Source organism: Aplysia californica, unplaced genomic scaffold (assembly GCF_000002075.1).
Source record: "Aplysia californica isolate F4 #8 unplaced genomic scaffold, AplCal3.0 scaffold00196, whole genome shotgun sequence".
In the NCBI taxonomy this organism is placed as follows: domain Eukaryota; kingdom Metazoa; phylum Mollusca; class Gastropoda; order Aplysiida; family Aplysiidae; genus Aplysia; species Aplysia californica.
In genome coordinates this window covers 488,197-502,912 of record NW_004797466.1, presented here as the reverse complement: position 1 = coordinate 502,912, position 14,716 = coordinate 488,197, and the positions used below count along the sequence as shown (strand labels likewise).

General features: G+C 38.0%; 1 protein-coding gene across 1 annotated transcript; it reads left to right on the top strand.

Moving 5' to 3' along the window:
- Positions 1-298: 298 nt before the first annotated feature.
- On the top strand, positions 299-10,928 carry LOC101863983 (actin-binding protein IPP). Its single transcript, XM_005098896.3, has 6 exons — positions 299-814; positions 2,406-2,534; positions 3,115-3,290; positions 4,249-4,963; positions 5,754-5,974; positions 7,196-10,928. The coding sequence occupies exons 1-6, from the start codon at positions 538-540 to the stop codon at positions 7,436-7,438; spliced, it is 1,761 nt and encodes a 586-aa protein (XP_005098953.1). The 5' UTR covers positions 299-537; the 3' UTR covers positions 7,439-10,928.
- Positions 10,929-14,716: the final 3,788 nt, after the last annotated feature.

The following is a 14,716-nucleotide window of genomic DNA, read 5'->3' as shown; positions in this document are numbered from 1 at the left end:
CCTTTGTAGCACACTGAAGAACATACACGCACACATACATGCACACACACACACACACACACACACACACACTCTCTCTCTCTCTCTCTCTCTCTCTCTCTCTCTCTTTCTCTCTCTCCTCTCTCTGAGGGTAAACCCTTGGAGTAGATCTAGATCTAAGCATCATAGCGGTATACTTGTACGCTAAAAAGATCAAATTAATATAACTCAACGGATCTAAGTAAATTATAGTACATGTAAATGTAAAATGCGAAATGAATCATGCGAAACCGGAAGTTATGATTTTTGTTTACAAACATGGTGGACTGTGGTACGGACTTGCCACTAATGAGTTGATGTATTGTCTCAATGGGACTCATTCTGTATTGTATTTATTTGAGAAATGGATAGCTGTAATGGAGTATAAAAAGAGGCATATATTTATGCATAGTATTGATAAGGAAAAGAAAAAATGAAGCATCAACAACAGTTAGGCCTATTGTGCAGGTACAGGTAGTGGTAGTGGCTGCGCAACGAGAGTGTCGACAGTCTGGAACAATGAGTGGACCCGAACTGCTGGAGGCATCAGCGCCTGGTTACTCCCGGCGTTTTCTCCAGAGTATGGCGCTTATGTGGAGAGAATCGTCTTTCTGTGACATAACTCTTGTTATTGGCAGACGGCGATTCCAGGCACACAAGACAGTACTTGCTGCTGCTAGCCCTTTCTTTAAAGCTATGTTTTCTTCAGGCATGGAAGAACAAAGCCGGGATGAAATTGAACTTCATGAAATGTCAACAGATGTATTTCATGAAATAATTTCCTTCATTTACACTGGTATGCAAATCGAAAGTTTGACAAATTGATTTGATTTGATTTCACCTGGTCAAAGATAAATAAAGCAGAATTTTTGTAGAATAATATAAAGTAATAAAGTATAAAGTCTGCTTCTATTTCCAATTTATTATATATATCTATGGCTATGGCCACCTTATTTTTCATCCCTTTTGAGAATAGCTCATGACCCGCTAGGCCCTATTCTCACCCTCACCCCAGTGTGAGCATGAGGAGAGCCTTAGTGTTCTTAAAATAAGGCTAGATCTAGATCTATAATTGTGAGGAACTGTACGTCAGCTGTGTTAGAAGTTCTGCTCTTGACATTTCATCCTTTCATAACCCTAGATCTAGACTAGATTTCTAGATGTAGTCTAGATCTAGATCTAGATTCTAGATCTAATATATCTAGATTTAGATTGTTTTGTTTTGTGGGTTTTTTTTTCACTATTTTTTCTGTTCATGGTGTGAAATGGCCTTCACCCAGCCCATTAAATAAACTTAAACTTGAAACTTATCTCTACAACTTTTAGTGCTGTTCTGTGTGTGTCTGTGCTTCTGTATGTCTGAGGGGGGTGATAATAGCGAGACATAGGGCCATAGGGAAGCCTGAACTGCAACAGGGATTTGCTGCTTTTTCTTTTCTAATCCTTACTATCATTTCCTCTACTTCTTTCGTATGTTTGTCACACTCTTGTAACCAGCTGTTTCCGGGGTGTCTGGAAAGTCGAAGCAGACTTTGTACTGTTGAAGCTAGAGAGGTGAGCAGAGTAAGTCTGATTCCCTGTAAGGACTTCTCTGTTGACATCCACGTCTTGGCGCTCATATGACTTTATGCAGTTCCGAGCGCCGTAAAACCTCTACTAAAACAAAATATATATGTTTTCCAGGCAACATTTTCTTCGAATTAAGGAAAACTGTTGCTAAGTTGTCTTTCTCATGCCTCTTTTGGCACAATTTGATACGATCCTCTTGTCTATATACTCGTAAATGTAATTAATTATCCCCGAAAAAACGCTCTAATTTAATTCACAACAATAAACTTGCATAACTTTTGAACCGTTTATCCAATCTTCATGCTGTTTTTAAGAAAAAATTTTCTCAGCTCTTTTAGCTCTACCTAGTGACGTGTATCTTGGTGTAATTAATGGTTTTCAAATTTTTTCATGAAACCCTCTATTTACTGTTCAGCCATCTTTATTAAGTACGGCTAGCTTAGGTAAGTGTTTTACGGCGCTCGCAACTGCATAAAGGCATGATAAGGTCATTGAGCGTGCGGGACACATGAAACATTTTCAGTTGGTAGGACTTTTTAAAAATTTTGCCCGGGTGGCGGCCGAAGCCTACTCTTATCACTTTTAGACCACCAAGGGATCTTTAACGTGCGCACTTGCACATATATGGGAATGTGTACTTTGGCAGGATGGATAGTTGGTGGGTGCTGTGGTGTGTTTTGCCTCTTTCCCTATCAAACATCTATCATCCTTATCTTTCCTTCTTGTTTTCTTTGTATGCTGCTCTCTAGCACATACATGAGCTTTGTTGCAAGTGTTTTAAAATATTTAATAGAGCTAAAAAAATAAAACTTTTGCAGGTTCAGTTAAAGTGGACACTGACACATGCCAGGATCTGTTGGCAGTGGCAGATATGCTGGGCATAGAAGATGTCATCGACATTTGCTGTCAGTTCCTCATCGACAACATGTCTCCACACAACTGTGTTGGTATGTTCAATAAATTGTTATCTCTAGTAGGCAACTTCCAGTTGATTTTGGTGTGTTGTAATTCATAAAAATGCTTAACCGTGATCAACATATCCTGACATCTTAAGCAACGATATCTTGAAATTAACAAAACGAGGTCAGATCTTTGACATCAAATAGACACTCCACACAAGTAACACAAGTAAAAGTGCAAGCCTTTATATGACTCATTCAAATGGGGCTGCTAATTTGTAAGTTTCAATGTTGTTTAATATTTAAAATCTATGGACCTTTTCTCACATTTATTTATCTCTAAAAATGTCTTTAAAAATGATAATAAAAATGTAACTATGGTTTACTTTTTTTTCTCATTGATATTTCTTATATTAGTGTTAATGAAAAAATAGGTATCCTGAAAATCACTAAAACCTGATGTGCCAGCTCAAATCTTATTGCAGATGTGAAATCAGCAACCCCAAATTACTTAAATACTCACGCTCACAATGTATCACAGGTATCAGAAAAAAAAAGTTGAAATTTGTTTATTTATCAGTGTAATGTGACTGATTTCTTTTTTAATTGTTTTTTTTATTTTTCACAGGAATCTTTGCCTTTGCGGATGCTCACAATTTGATCAGTCTGAAGCACCAAGCAGAATTGTATTTGGAGAAAAATTTTGTTCAAGCCAGTCAGGAGGATGAGTTCAGCCATCTGGAATTGCAAAGTGTTTTGTCTATTTTAGGCAGTGAGCGTCTTCATATAGAACGTGAAAGCCAGGTGAGGGGTTTGTAAAGAGATATTTTTAAAGTTTATTGTGTTCTTATCATTGACGTTTTGTGTATAAGCCTATATCTTTCTGTTGCCTGGTGTTATGTTAATGAAAACCTTAGCATTTAAATGATATCAGGTAAAATGTTAATTAACTTGTAGCCTGAATGTTCTACAATCAATATTGGTAGCATAAGATTAATCGGTGTCTTATCTGTTTGTTTGCTTTGCTAAGATTTTTTTAAAAAGTGCCAATGTTTTTTTATATCTAGGCTGTCTTCGGGTTTTTTTGTGTGTAGATTTAGAGCAATGTTTTGTCTTGCGTCTAAAACATGGCAAGATGGCACACATATTAAATTTCCCTGTTTTATTGAATATATCAAGAAAGTGACTTTGAAGAGCAGAAACTCGATTTTCACCTCTGTATTTCTCAAGTCTGATTCTCTTTCCAAATGATTTTTTTTATCAAGACTTGATCAGTTCTTCAGTGTAAAAGTCTTTCAGACTTTTTCTTACTCTTTGTTTATATTGTGGACTTGCTTTCTGTGTGAACACTGCCCTGTGGCAGTTAACTATTAGTTCTATGTCTATGGTCATGAGGAAAGTGTTGAACTATGTGGCTTTTCTTTGTTCATCTGGGCTCATCTGCTAATGCACATCTACATTTGTCTGGCTGATATTACTGTTCCAAACTGTTAAGTTTGTTTTGAACAGGATTCACTTCCAGAAGATCAAAATTGAGAGTGCTGTCATCTTCGCTAATTGGAGGCCAAGTTCCCATACATTTTTAAGTCCTCTTTTCTGGCATTTTCTGTGTCTGTTAACCCTTTAAATGTGAACTGCATTTGACTTGAATTGCTGGATACATCATAAACACAAGGTGACTTTCTTAAATGACAAATGTTTTGCTTTCTCTCATTTTCATTTAATTAGATATCCAATAATGGGACTTAAAAATTCATTTCAGGTTCTTGAAGTTGCTGTGAATTGGATATTGTATGATCTTCCAAGCCGTCGAAAATTTCTCCTTCAAGTTCTGAACAAAGTCCGGATCAAGCTTGTCTCCCACAAACATCTCTTCCTCATCATAGACTCATGCGCTGACCATGGTGTGAAAATCACTCTCACCAAATTTGCATCAAGTTCAGAAAATGTGAAAAACCTAAATCCAAATGGGCTATATGTTCAGGTACCTGTGATGGACGTAATACAGTTTCCAAGGCAAAATGCGAAAAAGTACATCTATGTTGTTGGAGGATTCGCTCGCAACAAAAGAAGTTTTGTCAGCAGTATTAGTACATTAGATAGCATTGAGAGGTATGATATTTATTCCCGACGGTGGCAAGGCTTTAAAGGCATGTGTCACCCTCGGAGCAGTCACGGCCTGGCCGTGTTAGACAGGAAGATAGTCGTTGCTGGAGGGGAGGACGCGTCTCTCATCTCTGATTCTGTGGAGAGTTTTGATCCTGATGAGAACTACTGGACCCCTCTCCCCAGCATGAAGCACCCTCGCTATGGTCTGGGTCTGGTGTCTCTTGATGGGTGTATGTACGCAATAGGTGGCTACGTCGGCACCCAGATTGGTGGCACGGTGGAGAAGTATGATGACAAAGTGAGGACTTGGACTGTTGTGGACAGAATGCCGAATCCTAGGTTCTCCATGGCAACCGTGGAGTATGAAGGTAATTTGTGTTATCCTCCTTTTTCTAAAGTGACTATCATCTGCTATGTTTCTTTTGGAAGATTGGGTACTGTCGGATATTGTAACATTTTATAACAACATGTTTAATAACTGTAGCAGTATTTATCAGTGATCAAATGTTATTAAAAATGGTATGTTGTTTAAACAACTGTGGTCTGGAAAATCAAAAGAATGAACCTGCTCTTTGTTTATTTTGAAATGTCCTTTTGTGAAAAGAACATTTGTTCAGACTGGAAGAAAAATACTAATTGACCAACTTGCCAGATAAATTTGGTTGTTTGAAGGTGATGTCAGTTTTTACCTTGGATGCACTCGACTGAAAAATTTATGTTTTTGTAAAAAAAAAAAAATCTTTCCTCTTTTCTTCTGTGCGCTCAGCATTCTGATTGGTGGATGAAGTCATTCTCTTCATTGTTTGATAAGAAGAATGCTTTTCAAAGCAGTGTCAGAAGCTGCTTCAAAATAACAATGGTATAATAGTTTACGCTTCAGTGCATGCACATGTGTTTTCATACTGTTAACAGTAGATGTTAATAATGATTGTTTTGCAAAGTTTTGCTAGGATTGTGTTGAGGCTAAATTCTCCTGTATATGTATGGGGGAAACATGGACTACTGAGTGCCAACCTTCCTGTTCTAAGGATATGACTTCTAATCTTTCATGAAGCTTATAGATATTTTTTCTTTCTTGATACAGCTTTTCTAGGTTTATTGTTTAAAAAAAAATTGAATGCTTCCTGACATATGATTTTACTTTCCTGTCTCATCCAGGTTTGATTTATGTGGTGGGAGGACTGTCAGAGATGTACACTGAATCGGATGCAATGGAAAGTTACAATCCGGTGACCAAAGAGTGGTGTCCCTTGGCAAGGGTGAAAGTACCGAGAGCATATCATGGACTGGTAGCTGTTGATGGCTATCTGTACGCTGTCGGGGGCTTCAATGAGTACTCTGGATCTCTTCGTACTGTGGAAAAGTATTCCATACAAGACGTGAGTCAATTTGAGAACTGTCCTTGTTTTACTTTTTATCTCTTGTTCTTATTCTTCATCCTTCCAATCATTCTTTAAAAAATTTTTTTAACTTCATGTTGTTTGGTCTTGTGATTTTGAACACAAGGCATAGGAAAGGCGGGCAACATAAGAGAGAGTAAATCCATTCATATGAGGGTTTCGAGGTTTGGGATTTGATCTGTCCTTCTGTTTGATTTTGACATAATATTTTCAGAATAAACCCTTCTGCCTGTTGTTGTTTTTTTGTACGTGTCCCTTCTTTATGCCGGATGTTTATAAGTTAAATAGAAAATGTGTCAACCTGTGAGTAAATTGTTATGTCTTCTCAACCAGATGCACGCATACACACAAAAAGTTATATAGGCCATTCCCAAAGGGGGGACATTTCTCGTTTAAGCATAGTAGAATTGTAAATGGGCTGACTCATGTCACGCTCATAACTGTGCCTGATCTACAACAGGGAACTGCTGCTTTTTCTTTCCTGATCCTTACTATTGTCATTTTCCTCTACTTCTTTTGTATGTTTGTCACTCTCTTGTGGCCTGCTATTTCCGGGGTGCTTTGATAGTCGAAGCAGACCTTGTGCTGTTGAAGCTAGAGATGTGAGCAGTCTAAGTCTGATTCTCTGTTAAGACTTCTCTGTTGACACCCACCCCTTGTCGCTCATGTGATCTTATGCAGTTGCGAGTGCCGTTAAACCCTCTACTATAAAAAATATTTTAGAAAAGAAACCAACAAAAAAAAAATTTAAAATAGGAAAGTGATAACTGTTTGGATGTTTGATAATGATGATGATTAATTTCTATTAATATGATTTGATGGTACATATATACATAATATTTTATATCCATACCACTTCTTGCCATAGCATTCCCCTTTTTCTGATCTTTCCGATTTGTGTTTATTGCACCATTTAGCATTGTGACATAGATGTGCACACTTTGGTTACTATAGCTAGTGTAGTCATTAGTTCTAACATTATTTTCTGGTATGGTCCTGATGAAGTCCATGATTGGGCGAAATGTTGAACCTATATAAAATGTTCTTGGAAATTCTACAAGTCTCAACCCTTTTTTATTCTCTGCTGTTTACAATGATGACGATGATGATGATGATAAATAATTCTGTAACATTTAAGCCTCATCATTAGTGTACAGATGAGAACCAATCTCTGACCCCTCATTTATCTCCTTCTTGCAGAACGTGTGGACTCCGGTGGCCCCCATGGATATCAGCCGTGCCGGGGCAGGGATTGCTGTGGTCGATGGGAAGATCTATGTCTTCGGCGGTCGTTCTCAGGATGTGGAGCTCTCGGGGTCAAGCGGGTTCTGTGCCTCTGTCACACTGGACAGCGCTGAGTGTTATGACCCAGCCCGGGATCAATGGACCAACTTGCCAAAGATGGCTTTCGAACGTTGTGAGACTATGGCGGTGGTTTTATGACAGGACCTATTTATTGAGGAAGTCCTCTGTAAATGTCTTAGTTTGATTGAAAGGTACTTCACTTGCAATGACATCTTTCTGCTGGAGGATCTGATTCTGCCTCTCTACAGGCATTTGCTCTGTCTGTGTTACTTTCTGCTATCCAAGCAGCAGCTTCATTTTAAAATGACACCAATGCAACTGGCATACTTCATAACGTCTTGTGCTTACTGAAATTGCGATAGGAACTTCACAGAAGTTTCAAGACTCTCCAAAAATCCTGTTTTTTGGTAGGAACATCACTCGGATTTCTCTTTGGAATGCTCCTGAGTTGTTTTTTTTTCAAAGTTTGCATGTAGTGGCAGGTATGGCGTGTTCAGGGAAATGGATTGACATAGAGATTAGCACAGTTCAGCTTTGTTAGAGGGAGGTAGATTAAGTGAAGAACTTTATAAATTGGAGGGGCTGCTATTTATTTAGTTGAGATGTAGTTTCCGATAAGTCTGTGGTAGCAGTTACATTTACTATGGACAGATATTATTGACAATATTGCATCAAAGATGAGATGTAGCTGAAACCAACCTCGGCTGAGTGCTTGAGAGGCTTCCTATAGAATGCAGTAAAAGTAAATATACCCCCCCCCCCCCCCGCCATGCTTCATAGTGATCACAGCTCGCTGATTCTTGTTTCTGTGAGGTGTAAATTGTACCATATGCAGTAGATTTTTTTGGGAGGCACTATCAGATTTTCAACTCTTGATCTATCTTTATGACTTTGAAATTCTCTGTGACCTCTCCATCCAGACGGAATGTAGCGATGTGCTTTTGATTGCCTTGGTTCACTACAGACTACAGCTTAATTTGATGACCGTTCATCTATTTTGACTTGAGAATGACATCTTGACCGGCCTCTGTGGTGCAGTGGTTATGCTCTTGGCTCTTGCATGATGAAGACCCGAGTTCAACTTTTTTCTGTTTTTTTGAGTATCTCAGTCTTTCTGCTGGGATGCGGGATCCCTCTCAGCCTGGTTTGGGCCTGACAGGCTGGGTTGAAGACTGCTCACTAAGTAATCTTATTAATCATTTAATGGTTAATGGGGCATCATACTTCCACAATTACAATTACAAAGATGTCTTGAATCTGCACCCTTCCTATCAATATCGACAGATTTCCCCCAAATTAGAGAGCCTGTCAGGTCTGTTCAAAGGTAAGGCTGACATTTTGAAGGAACATACAGATTTTCCCAGGCTGGTCCTGGTCCGTATTGCCACATAGTCTGAAAAATCTGGTTCAAAGATGTTGAGCTGTAGTATACGATGTGTTCATTGTGATCAGAGAATGGCCACACTTCGTCAGAACGTCTGAGAATTTCAGGTATGAATGGCGATTTATATATATTAAAGGAGGTTTCGTTTAACATTCTATACTCTACTCCATTAAAAAACGCTTCACTTTTCAAATGCACCTCCTAGCATTTCACAAATCATGTGTTTGAAGAAAAGCTTTAGTTTATTTAGTTTTTTTGTGTCTTTTTGCAATAAATCAACCGGAATTGCTCTGTATATTTCCACTTAACTATAAATGTAATAGCATACCACCGAGAACTATTCCAGGTCTTACTCTATCTATGTGATGGCGAACTCTGACTACCATTGTGAAACAAAGAGGCTTTACTTGTTACTGTGCTTTTTATTGATGAGGGTATGTTGAACATTGCACGACACAAACAAATGGAGTTTGAGTTAGACCAAATATATCCTCACACCTCTGTGTAAACCCAAGTTTTTATTCAAGCTATTAAGTTTTCATGACAAGTGCATATATATTTAAGTGAGGCGTTTTTATTGGAGTTGGGTATAAATGTTTAAATTTGTCATGTCTCAAAACAAAGTGAATTATTAATGCATATGAAGTTGATGCTTGTGTATATGTTCATGCTTTTCTCTTTATGTGTATGTGTGTGTGTGTGTGTGTGTATGTGTGTGTGTGTGTGTGTGTGTATGTTTGTGCATGTGCGTGCATATGTATGAAGGTTTATATGTATCTTTGACTCAAATCGCAGAATTACACGCAATGAAGTGAAATGTTCGGAAAGACTACTCCTCATAATTAATTTGATTCCACGTCTTTGCTTCATTGCGAGAAACTTAGCTCAAACTATCACAGGAATCAGACGTTTTGGTTACTAATGCTGAAATGTTTTTCTTCTCTGTTAACAGTGCAGATTTTTCTGTTTATGAATAGGTCTCGTGGAATAAATACAGAGTTTTCATGGTCGTTTTTCTTATTTTTCCTTTGCGTCTGCAATATTAGCCTGTAGTTTTGTTTTTGTAGCCTATATGGAGGACCAAGTGTTTGCCTTTGATATAAGTGTCAAGTTGGTTTGTGAACTCAAGATATTTTATGAAATGATATTGAATTGAGTTACACTTTTTGAAAAAAACTTGTCTGAGTTCAGGGTTTGAGAGACAACTGCCAAGAAAATTTTTCTCCATATATTTTCCTGTAGTTTGTGATTCACTATTAAAAATTTTTTTTCGATTTAAGAAAGGATTTTCCCCTTGCATTTTCTTCTCACCCATGACTGTTCTATTTATTTTCTCATTTCTATTTGCATTGGAATGACTGGTTTCAGCTGATATATTACCAATGATAGAATTGCTTTTCCATTCCTTGCTGTTGTAGCATAAGAATACTGCTTGGGATTTCTTTTCTCTGTTTTATTCTTGTCTTTCACGATGTGCTCAACATCAGTCCTCAAGGCCCCTTAAGGCCAGGTGCTTTCTTCACAGTGAAAACTCATACTGTAGTTGCTGAATTGGGAGAAACATATTTATTAGATACCATCGTAACAGAGACTAAGAACAGCACTGGTTACTCTGTGATGGTCTATGCCATATATTACGTATACTTCTTCTGTGATAAGTTGTTGAATCCACATGTTCCATGAGCACATTGTCCTACCCACTGACTTTTTTGTTTCACAAATGTTACTCATTATAATGTCAACAAGTAATGTTCCTCAAATTTTCTGTTCTGGTAGGCAATGATTTCAATTTGTTTTTTGTGAGTCCAAGTATTGCTTTTATCTACCAGTTCAATTTCGTTTTGCTACAGTTTGTTTGTAAGCATGTACTTGTTGTATTGAGCTGATGATTGTAGTAGAAAAGCTCAAGTGTTGTCTCTGAACCTTCACAATTTGTTTTTGGTATTTAGAGTATGTCAGTAGATACTGAACATTCAAAGTATTCGAAGATTGGATGTCCATCTGATTGCAGTTTACCTAGAGGGATGTAGCAATGTACATGGTACATATCTGTTGGAATTGAAAGATGAAAAGTGTTAAAAAGAGAGCTTTTTTTCAACAGAAAGTTAGAAGTTCCCGTGGAGAATTGAATTAACACTAGGAATAGGAAATGTCATGAAAAGCAGGACAAGTAATTATAATACAAATTTTATTTGTTCCCCTTTCTGGTCATTACTCAGCTAATAAATACATGTTAAAGGATAATGATGGGAAATCATTTTTTATATTTCTTTCTGTAGCTGAAAGCTACGATGCATGTGCCTGGAAGTGTTGGTTCTTACCATGAAATGTTACTGGGACTGGGTCCTATAAGATTGAAGGGCTTGAAGTTTTATACAGTAGTTTTAAGAACAGCTGTATCCTTTGTCTTGGCGTGCCAAGGGAGTTTAATATGAAGCAAAGTTCTATGTAAAGTGCCTTTCTCCCAAGACATGTCTTCAGATAATATATATAGGTCTGTAAGTGCGGCTAGGAATTGAACCCACAGCCTCTGGTTGGCCAGCTTGGCAGCTTATATCTTCTTACAGCACAATGTAATGCGATGACCTTGATGCTGGTGAAAACAGTGTGTTTGTTGCAATAGCAGAGGAAGTCAGCAGTGAGTCACTGTTCTGTGTGGTGGAGAATTTATGAAGGAATAAATATTCCCTGATGTCTAATTGCAAGGTTCTTTGCCTTGTTGCAATCACAGATGCGAGTTTGATTCTTGCAAGAGGAAACTATTTTATTTATCGTCTTTGTCTTGTACTTGTAAGATGTACCTGACAGCAAGGTTCTACATGGCCCTGCCGGTCACTGTCAGGGTTGAAATAGCCTACAGCACAAACAATCTTAATTTCGTAAGTGGGGCAGTCTACATTTACAGCTTGTAAAAAAACCACATTTTTTCTCAGTCTTTACATGCTTTCATACATTTGTCATGAAGAACATATGCTCTAAATATCAGATGAATGCCATGACAACTGCTCAAAAAAAAAGATGCTTTTGAATTATGGTCTTGTGGAGAGTAGAGCGGAATACCATCATCTTGAGCGACTTCGTGAGCTTGAAATTGGTTGGGGCGCCTGCAGAAGTTCAAGACTTAGTGGGAGGAGCAGAAGGCTATGGAATCAACCATTGCTTGGAACCGTCAGCATCTACACACTTCGAGATGTGCTTCTTCAGGGGATGGAGCACTTATGGGAATGCCTCTTGTGCAGTGATGTCGGTCCTTCACACAAGTAACAAGTAACAAGAGGGGAGAAGCAGTTGGGGGGGCGGGGACTCTCTGTTTTGTCTTTTTTCATACATACTTTGATTTGTTAGTTGCCTACTCTCTTGAAAATTTGGTTATATTTTGCAAGGGTACATGTAATGGAAGATGATCAAACTCAAAAAGTCAATTGTAATGACTCACAAGCTGACGTAATTGTTTTTGATTCGCTAATTTGTTTTCAGTGTTTTCATAGTCAGCTGATTTAGGATTCAAAATGAAAAGAAGAATCTCACCCTCAGTTCCTGTGCTATGCACATCTTTCTGTTGTATTGAGGCCCCCCCCACCCCCCCCCCCCACCCCATTCCACAACCACTTTATTGTGTCGATGGGGATGTAAAACACTTACTTTGGATAATAAATTAATGTCCTCCATGGGACACACAGCATTACAGTAGTATGTAACACATATCACTATCATTCACATACATGTATTTCCTTGCCTCCATTTGTCAAATATATATTTAAGTGTAGCAAGGTTAACTGAGGAAGACTACCACAAACTCCCGATACGCCGCCCCAACCCTACAGTGATTGTCATGTGTCTTCTACCAGCGTAGTGTCTTATATTATTTATTGTGTTACTTCTACACTGTATAAATGTAGTCGTATCCTCTGCGGATGTATGGGTAGTAAGTATCATTTACATGGATATATTGCATAGATTTTTACAAGCTCTGAGGCCAGTTGTCATTCTGCCCTTTACATGACATGTGTGCCTACATTCAAATGGGGCACTCACGTGATAACTGTTATGTATGCTCGACAGAAATTGTTAAATTGTTAAAAATCTTTTTATGCATTTTTTAAAATGTTGGAACAAGTGGCCACTTGATGCAGTTTGAAGAACCAAGGAAAATGCATGAGGAACACTTACTTGTTCCCAACTTAAAGGGATGCCTACTATGGCCTATATTTCTTACTCCGCAGAAACAAACAGTAAAGTGCTGACATTTCATGTTAAAGTGCTGACATTTCATGTTAAAGTGCTTGAAGTATTTAGTTTGTAGTCATGGATTCACATGGACAGAAGGTTCTCATGACGTAACGATAAGTCCCTTAGCATGATTTCATTGCAACTTACTTTCTCAGTTCAGTCTTCAATGACTAGAATCTGTGGTGTAGCAGTTAAGCACTTTATTGTATCGATAGGGATGTAAAAACACCTACTTTAGATAATAATGTCCTCCATGGGACACACTGTAGCTGATAACACATATCACTATCATTCACATACATGTATTTCTTTGCCACATAAGTGTAGCAAGGTTAACTGAGGAAGACTTGTTTTCTTTAGTTGCTTGTCCATCTGAAGTGTTTCTTCTAGATGCGAACATCCCCCCTATTATGTGGTTGCTTCATTTTTCATTGCTTTCTTCAACTTAAAGTTGCAGTTGTATGTGTAGGTGGCATCAGTGGGCTAGTGGTTAGGCTCATGGACTCTCAACCTCTAAGGTTGTTGGTTCAAATCCCTTCAGGGGCCTGACATTGTGTCCTTTGGTATGATGCTCGACACTAATTTGTCTCGCTTCACCCATGTGAGAATGGGTACCTGACGGGCTATAGACAGTGAAAGATCTAGTCAGTTTGTTAGTGTTTTAGCAAATATAATCTGCAGCTTGAACTTTCTGCTTCCTGGGAATCCGAGAACGTTTAGAATTTCTAGAGTCTGCTGGGGTAACAATTGTTTAACAATAGTAAAGCCCATAGAGTATGCATTGGAGTGTTGATATGTGCTCTATATATAATACCATCATTATTACTGATATTATTATTATCATTATTATTGTAATTTATTATTATTATTATTATTATTATTATTATAATGATAACAAAAATATTATTATGTAGCCTAGTCAAAGTTTTCAAGTTGCTTTGAGTTTTTATGCAGAACTGCGCAACAATAAAAGCTGATCCAGCACTGGGTAGAATGGTTTTGAAGGGAGAGGTTTCATGTATGTTGCTTGATCTATGGCACCACCAAACAACATTTAACAACCACCCCTCTCGTCCTTTATTATTTATTTAGCCAAAATGCAATGTGAAGGCTATGTTTTTCCCCTGGGTTTCTCAGGTTTTGCATTTCTTTAATGTCAGAAGAGCTTTGTGTAGAATAGTTATGAGTACTTTGACGCGGAATTTTATTTTCTCACACCTGTTAAGAGTACCTGTTGCTGAATTTGATAGCCCGTAGGTTTTGTATTTTGTCCAACATATGATTTAAGATTTTTGTCTAATATTTCATGATGTATGAAAAAAGAATTAACTACAAATGGTGTATGGTTTTCTTTTGCTTGTTTGTGCGATAAGTACCAGTTTCTTTGTGAGGTTATTTGAATGCATTTTTTTCTGAAAGAAGCTTTACCCACATGGGTACATTAAATTTGGAATTTTTACCATGTTTGTGCTTTGTCTGCATAGTTTGTGTAGCATAATCTTTTAAAATAAGGTAGCTTGAAAGATTTTTAAATCTCAGTGCGTGCCAGTTTAGGACTCGTCAAACTCTTCGAACCAATGAGACTTCAGCTTTCAAAGTAAGCCCTGACATTGACAGGCAGGATCAAAGCAGCCCACTTGCTGATTGACCTTACTTGTGTCATGGGGACTAGGTGTGTGTGTGTGTGTGTGTGTGTATGTGTGTGTGTGTATGTGTGTGTGTTTATATGTGTGTGTATGTATGTGTGTGTGTGTGTGTGTGTATGTGTGTGTGTGTGTGTGCATGTGTGTGTGTGTGTTTGT

Coding starts and splice junctions, on each gene's coding strand:
- LOC101863983 (XM_005098896.3), top strand. CDS start 538: ATGAGTGGACCCGAACTGCTGGAGGCATCAGCGCCTGGTTACTCCCGG. Junction 3,291..4,248: donor ATATAGAACGTGAAAGCCAG/GTGAGGGGTTTG, acceptor AATTCATTTCAG/GTTCTTGAAGTTGCTGTGAA. Junction 5,975..7,195: donor AAAAGTATTCCATACAAGAC/GTGAGTCAATTT, acceptor TCCTTCTTGCAG/AACGTGTGGACTCCGGTGGC.